Raw genomic sequence first — 17,734 nt, 5'->3', positions numbered from 1 at the left:
TATGAACATTAGAAGTCTTATATTTAATTTAAAATTTATAAAATTAATGGAGATTTAAGAGATTACTTTCCATCTTCTCCAGAGACAAATGTATAGAAATGTTACTAAAGCTTTTCTGACAAAAATGCTCATTTTGGGTGACTAGTATGAGAAATTGCCTTCAGAAATGCAAAATCTGATCAACCTGCGTCATCTTGATATCGAAGACACGTGTTGAAGGGATGGCACAGGGAATAGAAGAATTAAAAAGTCTTCGGACATTGTCTGATTTTGTTCTGGGGGGAAGGTAATGAAGTCAGTATAACAGCTTTGACGAATTTAAAATTTCTTGAAGGGACCCTCTGCATTTCAGGGTTGGAAAATGTGGCTAATGATTCAGATTTAAGAGGAGCCATTCTATCAGACAAGGAGAGAATAGACAATCTGGTGATGAATTGGGGATTTGTTGATTTTCCCCGTATATTGAAATTTCAAAATATCCCAAACGAAAATTGCGATAGGGAAGTAATTGAGAAGATGACACCTCATGGAAATCTAAGAAAGCTCATCATAATTCGTTATGGTGGTATTCAATTTCCATCGTGGGTAGGGGATCCTTTATTTAGCAATTTGGTGAGACTAAAGTTGGAAAATTGCTTCAAGTGCACAACCTTGCCGCAACTTGGGCTGCTCCCCTCTCTCAAGGAGTTGGTTATCAAATGGTTTCCCAATGTAAAAGTGGTTGATTGTGAGTTTTATGGTGAGAGTATGAGCAATTCAAATCCTTTTCGGCTCTTGAGACTCTGCACTTTGAGGGCATGTATGGATGGGAAGAGTGGAAGATTTGTGGGTATGAATTCCCTTATCTGCGGGAACTTTCTATTTTTAGTTGTCCCAAACTGTTGGGAACATTACCCAGCCATTTGTCTTCATTGCAAAAGCTTGATATTAGAGAATGTTGTGAATTGGTGGTTTCATTTGGAAGCCTACCGGTGATATCTCACTTCGTAATCAATGGATGCAGAAAGGTTGAATTGGGTGGAGGCTTTAGCTCGCAAACTGCTCGAGTGTAACGGGACCATTTTTATTTCGATCAGAAGAGAGCAAGTTAGAAAGATTAACTATTGGTTCTAATTTAATTATCGGATATTCCTCTGATCTACATTGGGAGCTTGATGAGGGCATCGCTGAAAATGAAGAGTTGTTGCAAAAGGGCGTCGCTGATAGTGAAATAAGAATTTTAGAATTTCATCTTTGTGAAAGGCTTGAGAGGCTACCGCCATTGCTTCACAGTTTTAAGTCTCTGAGAGAGCTATCTATCAAATGGTGCTTTAGACTTATTTCTTTGCCAGATGCAGTGATTTACAGCAGTTTGTGTCTTGAAGTGTTGACAATTGGTTATTGTCATTCTTTGATTTCCATTGGAAGACATCAGCTGCCTCCAACTCTAAAAAGGCTAAACATTAGTTGCTGCAAGGAATTGCGGAGGCTGCTGGATGTGGGAGAGGCTTGTTCCTCTTCTAGGGTTATTGATGAGGATAGTATCAGCTGGGACACTAATTTATCTAATCTCCAGAATTTGGAAATTAATCTCTGCGACTCTCTTACACTCTTGGGGGAGTTACCCGCTTCCCTTAAATATCTGGATTTGAATAATGCCAAGTTAGAGTCAATAGCTGAAAGGTTTGACAACAACACATTTCTTGAATCTATTAAAATCAGATATCTTCCTTATCTTAAATCCTTACCCGAGAATCTGCACATGCTCACCAATCTCCGCCACATTCAGATAAGTCACTGTGATACGCTCATAGTCCTTCCGGATAATATGCACAATCTCACATCTCTTCAAGAATTGACTATAAAAAGTTGTCCAAGTCTTGTTTCTTTCCCTCAAGGAGGCTTGCCCACCACCTATCTGAAAAAATTTATAGTTGAATTCTGTGAGAAACTCGATGCCCTTCCTGATAGCATGCACAATCTCACATCACTTCAAGAATTGACCAGAAAAGATTGCCCAGGCAGTGTATCCTTTCCAGAAGGAGGTTTCCCCACCAACCTGACATCACTTATTCTTAAAGTCGAGATTTGTACCCTTTTTTTTAAGTGGGGTTTGCACAGGCTCAACTCTCTCAAGAAACTCAGCATTACAGGCAAGTGTCGTGGTGTGTTGTCCTTTCCACAGGATGAGATAGATATGAAGTTGCCTACCTCTCTTACTAGCCTTATCATTGAAGAATTCCAAGACCTAAAACACCTTTCCAGCAAGGGTTTTCGAAGCCTCACATCACTTGAATATATGAAGATCAAGAGATGCCCTAAGCTTGCCTCCATTCCAAAGAATGGTCTGCCTCCCTCTCTTTTGAGTTTGCATATCTACGACTGCCCTCTACTTCAACAAAGCTGCCAGAAGGGTAAAGGGAGAGAGTCGCAAGAATTAGCTCGCATTCCATCTGTGGAAATTAGACGTAATCAATTTGAAAGAGCTCAAGCTATATTATCTATTGTCATGATGTATGCTTCTTCTCTTTATTTTTCTTTTTAATTTTTTCCTTTAATGTTGCAGAAGATGAGGAATTATGGTTTTAAGGATTGTGCTTAATCCAGGTACCTCCTCACAGGCTGACATATAAAAAGTTGAACAGAAAAATGTTTAACAATTTTCTGCTTTCTCAAGGCTCAATTCATATTTCAATGATATCACATATGCGAGTCATATATGCAATTTATACTTCAATAATGTCATATATGCAAGTCAGAATAACATAGCTTCTGCATCTGATTTTATCAACTATGTTCATATTAATTTCCAGAAACATCTTTACGTGATGCCGACAAATGGCTGTAAAGAGTGGAAAACAGGTTCAAGTCCAAAGAATGGCACCATATGACCCAGGTATTTTATTCTGTTCAACTTAGTTACCATTTAACTTTCATACATTGGACTTATGGAGCAAAAAAGTGACTCGGTTTACAATGGAGTCCAATCTTTCATGATTATTGGCTGAAATTTTCCTTTGTTTTGTGCAGACCAATTGAGGGACTGGCAAAATGTTATTTTCGTATCTACACATTTAAGAAAGCTTTTAAGTTTTGATCCTCCAATCTCCAGGGCCAGCAAGCTCAAGGCCTGACCAAAGACTTGAAAATAACAAGTCATCCCAGCATCATCTCTTCTCATCAAGAGTCATAAGGATAGATCAAAAAGTACCATATCAAGACCGGTGAATTGCATATGTTGCTAATTTCGTATGGATTCCTCTGTCGTGCTTTGTTGCTCCACTGCAAAGTGCATTGTCGCACTGGTCGCTTTTGTGACTGAAGTTTACCCTTTTGCTACTGTTCAACACTCAGTGATCACTTCCATTGAAAGCAAAATCTTCCTCTTTCTACAGTGTTTTGTACAAAATTTCTTGTATGACAACGTAAAATTATTTGTACCTTCTGCTTTTAATTGGTCTCCAGTACCACTATGTTCATTGGTATGCAAATCCTATCTTTAGCGTCAAGAATAAGGAATTGGATAAAGATTACCTAAGTTTGCTAAATACTGCCATACAGACACCAACGCAACACTGGTAGATAATATAGGCACATCCTCTGCTTCTGCATCAAAATGCCCCCAAGTCAAAATTGATGCTTGAAAAAAAAATTAATATGCATTCTGTGCATAATTGAAGTGAATAATTTTTCATATTTATTTATCAGTGATAGCTAACTATAAACCTTTAATATTTTGTAATTCATTTCTGATAAATGAAGAAGATGGAGATTTAAGCATTTATGGAAGACATTGCCTATTCTGGTTGTTTGATGAAGCAGATTCAAGAATTCAATGGAGTTGCACAACATGCAGCAAAATATTTAAGATCTATGCTATCAGGGCTTTTGGTGTAAGCAAATAAAAGGTATTATATAATTTATTGGTCGTAAGTTCTACACCTGAGGCCATTCATCATTTTAACTCACAAATCCAGAGACTGTCAAGTTGTGAACTTTTTCAGTTTCTGATGTTATGCAATGTAGCCATTTCTGATTCTCTGTTGACTATTTTCAAATGCATTTTTTTGCCATTCCTGCATGTCAGATTCCATCTATTGTTAATTACATTATTCATACCTGTTAGGTCTTTATTAAACGGTGCCAAGATCAAGAAAACTCAAATGTGGAATTGTACCTTTCTCACCAGTCTCTTGGTGAGGCAACACTATCCGCAGAACTTTCAATACCTGATTTGTATTTTCTTCTGTTTGATTTTTTTTTATTTAAATCAAGAAATCTAGTAATAAATTTGAATTTTTAGATTATATTGAGCTTAAATTGAACTTTTAAATTATTTTGGAAAAAAAAAATAATTAAATTAAACTTCCCCAATAGCCATGGTGATAAATCATGAAATATAAAGAAAGTGACTACAGTTGATAGCAAAGTTGAAAGAGAAGCAAAAACAAGCGAAAATGAAGAAGGTGGAGATTTAAGGAAGACATTGCTTATTCTTGGGTTTGCAGGTGAGAGCTTAATTACAATCACATTCTATTTCTTCGATAAAATTTTTAACATAGTTTTAAAACACAATTTATGATTTTTCCTCCTTAATTTGAGATGTCATTAAAGATTAGTGATCTTGTGTCTGTAGTAAGAGTGTTTGACAGCAAGAAACAATCAGAGACTAACTCATCTAGGTTTTAGTCATCTAGGGTTTACACAGATTTAATTTGATCTCTTTCTGTTTATCAACTTTAGCTAAAGCAATGTAATATCATATGTACTCAAGGATCATTAACTTTTCCTGATCATTTCTTCTTTCCCTTTACTGGCAAATTCTTGGAACAACATTGTCGCCTTCTCTCTTTCTGTTCTAATTTTCTTCTTCTGCAGCACCAAAGCAGAGTATTCTACTTTCTTTCCCTTAACTGCTCTGTTTCAGCCAAGAAACCATGACTGCTGCCATTGAAACAGCCGCTCTATCAGCTTTTATCAAATCACATTTCAACAATATTGGAAATATTGCTTTCTCTAAACTGCCCAAGTTTCATCGCAATCATAAAGTCATCGCCAAGATTAACAAGTGGAGGGAAACGTTGACCCACATCCATGCTGTGCTTGAAGATGCAGAGAAGAAGCAGCTCACTAATGGTTCAGTGAAGATTTGTCTTGAAGACCACAGAGACTTGACTTATGATGTGGAGGACTATCTTGGACGAGTTTCAAACTGAATCCTTGCGCCGCCAGTTGAAGGGAGAAACTGAAGCTGATTCAAGTAAGTTTTGGAAACTCCTCCATTCTGCGACCACTACCATCAATGTTGACTTCATGCATGTATTGTCTACTTTTCAATTAATTTAAAAATATAATTAATATATTTAAAATAATAAATAATATTTAACTTTTTTAATATATCCTTCATCAATATTAAATTACTTATATTACTTCATTAAAACTAAATAATGTTAAATTATTTTTCAAATTAATTAACTTTATTTTTTTAATGTACATTAAATAATAGAAATATATTATAAATTAATACATTAATTAATTTTTTGGAAATTAATATATTAATTTAACTTTATATTTCTTACAGATTTATTACATAATATTTTATTTAAATTTGATGGAGAGACATTATCATTGACGAAGTAAATTAAATAATTTATTTTTTTAAATATAAAAATAAAGTTTAATTAATCATTTCTTAGTTTTTTTTATTAAGTCTGCCACCAAATTCTGGAGAATATAGTAAAACCAGGAAATAAAACAAATTTCAGTCCCTTTCGTTTCATATTATGAAGACATAGAGCAAGAAATTGCTGTGATATTTACGTTTTTATTTACTTCATTATTTTCTTTCAAAAATTTTTCAATATTCACATTATTTTTATTTTTTTTTATTTTTAAAAAAATTAATTAATTGATTTTTATATTTTAAAAAATTCTATTATTTAATCTTTTATTTTAGCAAAATTAATTGGTTATAGTTTATGTATTTTAAAAAATATATTATTAGATAAAAATAAAAATTTTACTATGTAGAGATTAAATTTAAATTTATATATTTTTAAATTTCATTATTTTTATATTTTTTTAAATAAAAAATAATTTTTCTTGATTAATTAGAAATTGAAAGAAATTTATTTACTTTTTTATAGATAGATTTATCTTTTTTTATCAACAAATAAAAATAAAGAAAAAATAGGAAGAGAAGAGGGTGTAGTTCAGAGGATAAAAAAATATAAAAAAGATGATTAAGAAAAATTAAAATAAAAAATAATTATAAAATTAAATAATCCACACAGTTAAATTAGAAGAAATAATTAATATATTTTTTAACCTAGTTTAAAATGTTAAAATAAATAAAACGTTAATTATTATTTAGTATACTCTAAATACAGGATATTATAAAGATTAAAAAATTTAAAATTCCAATGTGTAGGAGATATAATACTAGTCTATAGGAATGGATGATTTTATAGTATATGTAAGTAAATACATTTAATTTAAACTCAACTCAACTCAACTCAACTAAGCCTTTATCCCAAAAATTTGGGCTTAACCGGTTCCAAGCCCGAATAAAGGAGGAGGGATGCGGTAGGTGACAACCAGCGTAAAAATTTCGTCACATCCTATAATATGAATTAAAATGATAAATACATTTAATTTAATTTTGATAAAATTTTAATCAACAAAAAATTTAAAAATAACACTGAGCTAAAAGTATAATTTTTTAACAATTATAATACTACTAGCATTGATCCTCAATATAAAATCATACAAAAAGTGGAAATATATTTTAATTTAAATAAAATATTACTCTATATTATTGATTTCATTATTTTCCTAATACTCTTAAACTTAAAGTTCTGTTTGTTTTACGAAAAATATTTTCATAATAAAAGTGAAAATTAAATCATTTTGAAGAAAATGATTTCTTTTTAGAAAAGGAAAGTAATTTTTTAAATTTTAATAATTTTATTAAAATATAAAAGTATATATATATATATATATATACATATCATTAAGTTAACATTACAACAAATCAATAAAAATTATTTTTATTTTCAAAAAAAAAATTCATAAAAAATATTTTTATATATAAATTATTTTTTATAAAATAAACTCAGCCTTAAATGTTATTTATTAATCTTAATTGAGAGTGCACTGTATCATTATTTGTCAACAACATAAATTCATCAATTTTTCAAACACCTCCTCAAAAAAAAAAACTCATGGGAAAAAAAATTTTATATGATATTATAGAACAATAATTAAATCCAAAACTAAAATAATATTAAATATAAATTAAAATAGCATTCTAAAATAGTATTCTTTTAGAATACTTATTAAACTTATTTTTATTTTTTAAATTAATTATTAATATGGATAAATATATATATGAATAATAAGAATTCTTCTCCTATAGGAAGCAGAAACACTATCTTTGTGCAATTTCTGAAATTCACATATGTGATCTTTTTAATGATTAATATTACGAGTAAATATTTTTGAAATAAAATTTATAATAAAATTTTAATTATATCCATTAATTTATTTTTAAATAATATAAATTTATAAGGATATATTATAAATTATTTGAATATATATTAAAATAAACTAAAATAAATAATGTAATTCAATAAGATATAATTAGTTAAATTAAATATTGAAATCGAAAATAATTTATAAACACAAAATGTAAGGAAGAGGTTGGGTGGGAAAAAGAGAAAACACACATATTTTTATTTTTATTTTTATTTAATTATTTCAATTAAAATATTAAAATTTTTATAATAATCAACATTAAAATTTATTTTATATATACATTGTTGTTCATATGAAATTCTTTCAACCTTGTAAAATTAGATAAATTATTTAAAATATAATAATTACATATTTTAACATTTATATATTGTGTATATTAATCCAATTTTTTTTGCTATAATATAAACATTACATGTAATATTTTAATTTCCTAAAAAAACAGAAAAAAAGTCAATGAAATACAAGTATATAAAAATTTAAATTACATTATATAATTTATTTTACCTTATTATCAATGAATTGTTTTTTTCCAATATCATTGTATAAGGTTTCATACAATTTTTTTTTAATATTATAATTTTAATCCTTCATTTTTTTAAGTGAATTTATTAGAGTTTTTAATACAATTTTCATTGTAGCCATTTTAATTTATATATTATAATTGTAAAGAGATATAAAGTCTGTCATAAAAAGTCGTTCTTCCGTTTGTAGTCATTTTTAAATAGTTTTAGCTTATTCATCTTGGGTCATCCATTTTGAACAACATATTTATTGCATTTTCTTTAAACAATTAAAATAAAGGGGATGCCTATTTAAAAATAAATAAATAAATAATAACAAGAAGAAGCTAAGACCCGAGAACTTCTCCATGATAGCATCTTGGCCCAATGGTTGTGGAGCTACTAGCTTTCATTCCCTGCAAAATCCAAAGGAGACTTCAGAGAAAGTTAAAGTGCCCAGTCTTTATAAAAATGATAATGAACGATTTCTTAGTTGTTTAATTGGGACCGCCGCCGAATTCTGACGAATATAGGAAACCTGGACATTAATAAAATAATTTTCGGTCGCTTTCACGAAGAAATGGTGTAGAGAAAATGTGTCTAATTTAATTTCACCTCAAAATTTAACTTAAAAAAAATATTTACCTAAATTTATATAAAGCATAATTATTTTATTTTAAATTAATATAAAAGCATGAAGTTTGTAAGTAGCCAACATTGAATTAGGCTATGAAATCATGGAGAAAAAATAGATTGGTCCAATTATATTTCAAAATCTAGCTCAATAAATGAAATTTATTAAGTTTTATATATAATATAAATATTTTATTTCAAATCAATATGAGACAATAAAGGAAGCAAGAAATTACTGTAATATTTACATTTTGTTTTTCAACTATTTAGTATTCTTGCTATTGAGAAGACATGCCCATTCAGGGTTGCGGACGTATATATACTTTTGTCTAATAATAAGCAAGCTCCTAGTTCAGATATCATGAAGGACAAGAATTGAAATGAGTCCTATAATTACAAACTACAACATCCAAGAAACGATGGAAATTGCTGTTTGCAGAGCACATCATAGATCGTGAAATTGATTTAGGTTTCAGGTTGAGCAGTGAAGAGTGGAAGTTTTAAATAAAATGAGTTTAAACGACGTAATTTTGGTATAAAACGACGGAGTATTTGACCATTGATATAATGAAAAAGGTTCAATATAATTAACTAGATATAAAGTTAAGGCTTAATTTAAGAGTTTATAGAGAAAAAACAGAAAATCATTTTTGGCTAACAGCTGTTTGTAGCCAAATTAAACATTGTTATAAACTCAACTCAACTAAGCTGTATGGATTCTCTTTCTTCACTCTAAATGATTTTTGGTTAAATTCTCGGAAATGTGTAATGCTTCTCGGTCATGTTGTACTACTCTCCTCCAAGTTAGTTTAGGTCTACCCTTTCTTTTCTTTGTCCTCTAACATATTGTGCTCTACTCGTCTAACTGGAGCCTTCCTATGTCTACGCTTCACATGATCAAACCACCTCAATGTCCCTTCTCTTAACTTATCCTCAATTGGCACCACTCCTATCTTTTCCCTAATACTCCCATTATGGACTTTATCTAGTCTAGTATGACCACTCATCTACCTTAACATTCTCATCTCTGCAACTCTTATCTTAGACACATACGACTCCTTCAGTATCCAACACTTACTACCATATAACATGGCCGGTCGTATGGCTGTACGATAAAATTTTCCTTCTAACTTATTAGAAATCTTGCGATCACATAAAACTCTCGTGACACGACTCCACTTTAACCATCCGGCTTTAATCCTATAACTAATATCCTCCTCACATCCCCCATCTACTTAAAGGACTGAGCCGAGATATTTAAAGTGATTACTTTGGAACAGTACCACTCCATCTAAACTAACTCCTTCCCTATCACTAGTTCAGCCTTCACTGAACTTGCAATGCATGTGTTCTGTTTTCGTTCTACTTAATTTAAAGCCTTTTAACTATAGAGTACTTCTCCAAAGTTCTAGCTTTCTATTGACTCCTTCTCGCGTCTCATTTATCAGAACTATATCATCCGCAAACATCATGCACCAAGGGATACTCTCTTGCATATGTTTCGTCAATTCATCTAAAACTAATGTAAAAAGGTTGTCACACCTTACCCCTCTGTAAGGCATAACATGATCCCGTAGTATACTTAATGAATTACCGACTCTGTCTACCGATAACCCATTAAATATACAAGGGATTTTAAAATAATTTTCTTACTTTTTGAAAGTAGTGAGCTTTTCTAGCAGGTATTAAAAACATTTAATTGAAGTTTAAAAACTAGTTAAAATTTTTGTCCATTTTTATTTTTTGGCAAATTTTAAAAAAATTTCAGCAAAGTATCGGCTGTATTTGATAAAACCGAAAAAAATTAACATGTAGAAAACACTTCTAATATAACACTTCATCAAATCACAGCCACCATTATAACTCAAATCAGCACAATTTCCTCCAAACTCCACAATTTAATCAATATGTCACAACTCAAAATTTCAATTCAATTATTTCCAAAAATAGTAATAATTAATTTCATACAAATTGCATGAAAGAAAAATTAATTTACATTTATCAGTCCAAAAATTACATAAAAAAATCTAAAATAATATTATTACAAAATCTGTACAACTGCTCATGACCAATTTACAAATGTACATATAGTCAATTATATCAAAATAAACATGTACAATCAGGGTATAAAATTATATCCGATAAAAGGGTCCAGAAGTAGCTCTGAAATCCTCAGCAACTCACTCCGCTGCTCTACTAGTCTCTTTATCTGCTATAGCAACAAACAGCCAGCACTTAGTAATATGACTCAGTGGTGCACAACATACTAAAATAAAATCTTTTGCATAAATCAATTCACGTTTATTCACATATGGTACTGAAAATGAAAAACAAATACAAAACACAATTTATAATTTTAGTCAAAACAATCTCATTTGGAAAGTCCCAAAACAGATTTCATAAAAACACACGGTTATATCATACCATCAGTACAATTTTCATCTCAATAGCCGAATGCTTATGAGGAATCTTAAGGCTAGCTAGCTCAAACTATGGGTACCCATTCAATTTCTTCCTCTACTGGCACACACCTCAACACTTCAGCCAGAGAGGGAATTCAAAATTCAAAACTAATTCCTCCCACTAGGCATGCTTGTGAGGTAATTTAGATATATGGTCATGACATTGTGGTTTCAAAATTATCTTAACATTTTACTAAACATTTATTGACAATTCAAACACATACAATTAAATTTTCCACAATTTAAGTCAAAAGCATAATATTCATTTCATTCACAAATTTGCAATAAAAATAAATCACAATTTATTCATCAAAACAAATTGTCAAGAGAATTTACAGAAAAATTTTATGTTGTGCACAAATCTCATGCGAGTAGCCTCTAGGCCTTAACTTGATGTCTCGGGTTCTTTTTCGGTATTCTTTTCAACTGAAACACACAATTTTACAATGTTTCAGTATCATAACGTATAATAAATTTAATAATAAATTCACAATTACTTATGTCTAGCTCTAATACGCTTAATTTAATATTCTTTGAATTTTGCATTTCGGGGTTACTATTCACAACACTATTCAAGTTAAATTGTTGACTTTCTTATGCTTAATAGGTATGAAAATTTTAATTTCACTCACATACCACATTTTGGTTGCTTAATTTGTTGATTTTGGTTGCCCCTTCAATTTTTAGGTCTTCTAGGCACAATTTCAAATTTGTAATTTTGATGTCCTGCATTACATTGTTCCATTGATTATGTTGCTGTGATAATTTGGCTAAGTTTTTTCATAGAAGTTGTTCCTTATTGTCTTAGCTTTAATCCTCTTTTTGAATCACTCCATTCGGAGTTTTGTAGCCCAATAGATGGCCATTTGAACATGGCTGGCCGAATTGGTTTAACCCAGATTTTTAGGCACCTAATTTGGTTCTGGCAGTTTTAGACCGCTAATTTTAAGTGGCAAAATGATTGGGTTATGGGTAGAATTTGAGTTGGTGTTCTTCATGGAAGTTGTAGTGCTATGTCATACCTTTCTAATGCCACAAAAATCAGGTCATTTGCACCTGTATAGCCCAAGTTATGGCCACACTGTTCATTTGGTCATTTTGGTACAGTGGCAGTGCACTACATCCGAGTTTAACCTAATTGGTCACTATGTTAATGTTATTTTCTAGGCATGGTTCCTGAATAAAAAATGTGCCATTATGTGTCTATTTTCATTCCCAATTGGCCTCACACCATTTAGGTTGGTAAATTTTCAGTTTTAATCCCTGAAAGAGACCTAGGTCAAGCTGCCAGAATAGTGACCCTAACCAATCCAAATTGCACTTGGTTTCCACCAATTCAAACATACCACAAATGGTCCCAATTGACCATTTCTTACTTCAATTAGGGTCATTTGTACCAATTGACCATTTCCCCAATTTTTCCCTAATCTTCAAGATGCTTAAGAACCTTAATTACACAATTGTGCAATCTAATGCAATTAAAGTTTATAATCATTGTCTACATGCTTAATTCAACCTAATTAACCATTCAAGTTCATCAAAATTATTCAATTCAACCTCCACTTAATGCTGGCCAAATTCCTAACAAATCCCCCAACAATTGTTTTTGTTTTTATTTTCTCCAATTCCTAAGTGTATGTAATCATAAACACATAATTTAAACTAAAAATTGCACTTTAAATAACTTACCTCAACTTTGATTCTCAATCTCCAATTTTCTCCTCTTTTCTTCTTTCTTTCTTGCTAAATCTCCTTCTCAAGGGAAGATAAGAAGGTTTTATGAAGTGATTGTGAAAGAAATTAGGGTTTAGTGAGAGAACAAAAGCTTGGAACAAGCTTTAATGGAGGTTTGGCTATGGAGGTGGCAAGGGAGAGGGGTGGCTAAAACTTGTGGAGGAGGAAGAAGTGAATTATCTCTTTAATTTTCATGTATTTTATGTGTCTTTTAATTAATTGACTTGGTCAAAATTGGTGGAAAATAAAACAATTCATTTATGATGTCATATATATGAGGTAAGCATGATGATGAAATAAAGTGATTTTTCCTACTTTTTCTTTTTCTTTTATATTTCCTTAATTTTTCAATAGTTCTTTAATTAAATTCCCGATTCCAAAATTTTTATTTATACGATTTTATTGGACAGTTAGGTCAGGAGTAAGCTCTAGGGGTAAATTGACCAATTTACCCCTCGCCGTCTGATCCGGTTTGTTGGTTATTCAATATTTCTTTCGGATTTTTGACCTAATTATTTGACTTACTTAACAATTCTTTTCTGTAATTTTCTCTTTTACACTGTGTTTGCAATAGTCCTAAGGACCGCGGCGTCACATTTTCAGGTTTAAAATTCGGGTTAAGACTAACCTCGCAGTCACTTCCCGGGAAGGTCACCCATCGTTGTGACTTCCGACTTATTTAACCTTTTATGTTCGGTTTTTCTTATTTATACTTAACTATTTACTAATCACTAATTATTTGCATTCAGAGCTTATCTAAGTGTCTTAGATATAGTTCTAATTCCCTTAATTGTCCAGACCGATACCCGTCACCGGAACAGTGAAATATACCAGGCTATGCAAATAGGGGTGTTACAAAGGGCTTACAGCTGAACCTTAGTGTAATCCAACTGAGATAGAAAAATCTTTTGTGTCCCCTCCCACTGTGCGCACAATAGCAGTTGCTCCTTCATACATAACTTTCAATACTCATATGTGCCTAATAGGTACCTTCTTTTGTTCTAACAGTCTCCATAAGACATATATTGGAACACTATCATGAGCCTTTTCCAAATAGATAAAAACTATATATAGATTTTTCTTCACATCTCTATATTTCTCCATCAAGCTTCTAATGAGAAAGATTGCTTTCAAAGTTGAATGACCGAGCATGAAGCCAAATTGATTGGGAGAGATAGAAGTATCATGATGTAGTAGATGTTTCACAACTCTCTCCCATAATTTTATAGTATGGCTCATAAGTTTAATTCCCATATAGTTTGAGCAACTCTATATGTCTCCCTTATTTTTAAAAATACTCTTCCTCCATTCATTAGATATTTTCTTTGAGTTTAGAATCTTATTAAACAACTTAGTTAACCATACCACTCCCATATCTCCCAAACACTTCCACACTTCAATTAGTATTCCATCGGGTCCACAAGTTTTACCCCCTTTCATTCTCTTAAGTGCTTTCTTTACTTCTAAAGATTTAATCCTTCTAGTATAATTCACATTATTTTTTATTACTCTGTAATATATATTCACGTTATTACCATTTTGACTATTATTAAAGAGATAATCGAAATAATTTCTCCATCTTTCTTAATGTCCTCATCTTTCACTAACACTTTTCCTTATTTATCCTTAATGCACCTAACTTGATTGAGATCTTGACATTTCTTTTCTCTCCTCCTTGCTAATTTATAAATATCTTTCTCCTCTTCTTTAGTTCTAAGTTTCTCATATAACTTTTCAAAGGCTTGCGCTCTTGCTTGATTAACTGTATTTTTTGTCTTTTTCTTTGCTATCTTGTATTATTCATATGCTTCATTATTATCACACTTAGTTAATTTCTTATACCATTCTCTCTTTCTCTTCACTGCCTTTTGTACTTCCTCATTCCACCACTATCTCTCTTTTGAGGGTGATCCATGTCCTCTTGATTCTCCAAGTACTTTTCTAGCTACTTCTTTAATCATTGATGCCATCTGTATCCACATACCATTGGCCTCCATATCTAGCTTCCATACTTCGGACTCAAGAAGTCATTTTTGAACTTCACTTACTTTACTCCTTTGAACTTTCACCACTTTGTTCAAGCTATACTATTTCTTCTAACCTTACTTGAATTGTTCCTAAACTTGACATCCAAGACCACTAACCGATGTTGACTTGTTAAAGCCTCTCCTGGAATGACTTTGCAGTCATTGTATAGAGCTCTATTTGTCTTCCTGATTAAGAGGAAGTCAATTTGGCTTCTGTATTGTTTACTTTTAAAAGTCACTTAATGTGACTCTCTTTTTATAAAGAAGGTATTTGCTAGTATTAGGTCGTATGCCATAGCAAAATTCAGAATGTTTTTTCCTTCCTCATTTCAGCTGCCAAAACCAAAACCTCCATGAACATTCTCATGACCTTGCCTATCACTTTTTACATGTCCATTCAAATCTCCATCGATGAAAACATTCTCTTCATTCGGAATGGTTTGCTTTAGATCATCCATCCATATATTTCCAAAATCTTTGTTTACTTTTACTATTTAGTCCTATTTATGGAGTATAAGCACTAACTATATTTATTGTGGAATTATTGTTAAAATGTTGAGAGGGTTTGTGTTAGCAAATATTGTTTGTTGACATTACTTTGCCATTTATGCTCACATGTATTGTTAGTGCTTTTGTATACAAGCATAACTTTGTTTCTTTTTGATCAATCAATTGATGAGAATAAGTTTTTCTCTCAAATCAACAATTGTTTTCCATTATAATTTCTCTTGATATCAAAGTAGGTTGTAACTAATTGAGATATTTTTTTCTTTTTTTTTCACGCAATCAAAGAAAGTCAAAAAAAAAAAAAAAAGAAAAATCAGCAAGAAAGTGGAAGAAATTGGCACAACCAAACATTAAAACCCGAAATTCAAATGCAGCAAACACTACTAGAGAAGAAGGATCAAATGATATGATCATATGATCTACAAGTTCTATAGAACCCAGATCATCCTGATATAGTCTTGATTTTAGCTCTGCTGATATGGTTCTATTCGAATTCAATTGAATTGGATATCCAAAAATACTTAATCCAGTTCCATCCCATCACGAACTACATTTTTCTTCAAGAAAGACTAAGAGGTGAGTCTATTTAAAAATAATATTTAATTATTCCTTAGTTAATAAATTACTTTATGAGCCAACAAAATATTCAAGCTTTCTACACTTGTCCAAAAATAATATGTAATATTTAGTTAATCTATTAATTTTTTTTATACTCAAAATTTGATATTTTTAATTCGGATACCGATTTGACAGTTTTTGCTGCTCACCCTAAATAGGGTTGCAAAATTTATTAGTTATTATATAATATAACCACTAATCAGGCATTTGTCTAATAACAAATTAATATATATGAGATTAACGCTTTGATATTAAGAAATTTTAACTTTAAATCCTACTATTATTGGCTTGAATTGATAATATTTCATATTAATGGATCGATTATTTATGTAATTATTTTGCTCGGTACATATAGGTGGAAATAGAATAAAATAAATTTGAGATTAATTATATTTTGAATTATTGTTAATTTATTATAAAAAAAATTTCATATTAAATTCATGTTAATTCACTGATTTTAATTTCTTTTATAAAAAATTAATTTTTATTAATTTTAATTTTTTTTATTATAATTTAAATTGATTGACCTCAACCGTAAATTAGTTTTTAGTTTACTCTTTTTTTTGCCCCTTAAAGATAGAACAACGACTTAGTCTTGCGTTTCACCATCAATAGTTCAAAAAACAATTTTGGTCCATAGGAGACTTGACTCCGCCGAAGTTTTTGTGGAGTAAATTAAGGTCAAATTGGAGAAATTGTGTGGAGTTGGTGGGGAAAGACTTATTTTAGATAACATGGCATGTAAAAGCACAAGTCATTGGCAATGTCTACGTACTTTGTTAAAGTCTCTTTCAAATTAAAAAGATTTTATATTGCCTCTAATTAATAAATGAATAAATATGATAAGTATTAGCTAAGCTAATTTTTAGCTACAATTATTGATCTTCCAAGCATGAATTAGGAAAACTTTATCAGACAACAAATTTATAAATTTTTTACTTAAACCGATTCATAGTTTTTTTAGTGGAATTGAAAAATTAAGAACTTGAATTTAAATTGTTAGATCCAATCAGAAATCACCTTTAAATTCATTTAATATTAATTAATAATTAAGAAATTATTCGTGTTAATGCACGTTATTATTAATAATTTTAATATATAAATAATCTTAATTTATATATTTTTTAATTTTAATATATGGAAATTAAATAATATCTTCATTTTTATTAATTATTTTGTATTTTATATTTATTAATTAAATATTATTTCATATTTTTTATAAAATTTTTTATCTCTCATATTTTTTAACGAAGATTTCATAATAAAAATAATAAAAATATAATAATGACATAGGAACATTGCTTAAAAATATAGAATTATTTGAATTTGGTTCAATCATATGATCATTTTTATCATTTTAAATATCAACATTTTATTATATATTTAAAAGAAGAATAAAAGAAAATTAAATAGAGAATATCATGTGATAATACCACGAAGAACAATGCAACATGTCATCGTTTTGGAAATACCTTTCTTATATATATATATATATATATATATATATATATATATATATATATATATATATATATATATATATATTTGATTATGTAATTTATTGCAATAAATGTTTTTAAATTAAAAATTATAGAATATGATAACATGTAATAATTATATTTAGTAATTATATATTACAATAATTTAGAAAATACAGAAAAAAAAACTTAATGTTGACTTTTCTCTTTTAAAAAATATAAAAAATTAATAGATAGACATTACCTTTAATAATTAGACA

The 17,734-nt window shown here is 29.9% G+C and overlaps 1 protein-coding gene across 1 annotated transcript; it reads left to right on the top strand.

Moving 5' to 3' along the window:
• Window positions 1-221: 221 nt before the first annotated feature.
• LOC131172680 (putative disease resistance protein At3g14460) lies at window positions 222-5,195 on the top strand. The gene is made up of 4 exons (XM_058134183.1): window positions 222-249; window positions 335-829; window positions 1,077-2,493; window positions 4,907-5,195. The coding sequence occupies exons 1-4, from the start codon at window positions 222-224 to the stop codon at window positions 5,193-5,195; spliced, it is 2,229 nt and encodes a 742-aa protein (XP_057990166.1).
• Window positions 5,196-17,734: the final 12,539 nt, after the last annotated feature.

The sequence above is a fragment of the Hevea brasiliensis genome, chromosome 14 (assembly GCF_030052815.1).
Source record: "Hevea brasiliensis isolate MT/VB/25A 57/8 chromosome 14, ASM3005281v1, whole genome shotgun sequence".
NCBI lineage: Eukaryota > Viridiplantae > Streptophyta > Magnoliopsida > Malpighiales > Euphorbiaceae > Hevea > Hevea brasiliensis.
Note: the sequence above shows the minus strand (reverse complement) of the source record. Positions and strands in the feature narration are given on the sequence as shown.

What these genes read in the sequence shown, in the direction of transcription:
- LOC131172680 (XM_058134183.1), top strand. Translation starts at nt 222, where the DNA reads ATGGCACAGGGAATAGAAGAATTAAAAA. An exon ending in GGGAATAGAAGAATTAAAAA is followed by an intron (nt 250 to 334) that starts GTCTTCGGACAT and finishes AATTTCTTGAAG; the next exon opens with GGACCCTCTGCATTTCAGGG. An exon ending in ATATTATCTATTGTCATGAT is followed by an intron (nt 2,494 to 4,906) that starts GTATGCTTCTTC and finishes GCTCTGTTTCAG; the next exon opens with CCAAGAAACCATGACTGCTG.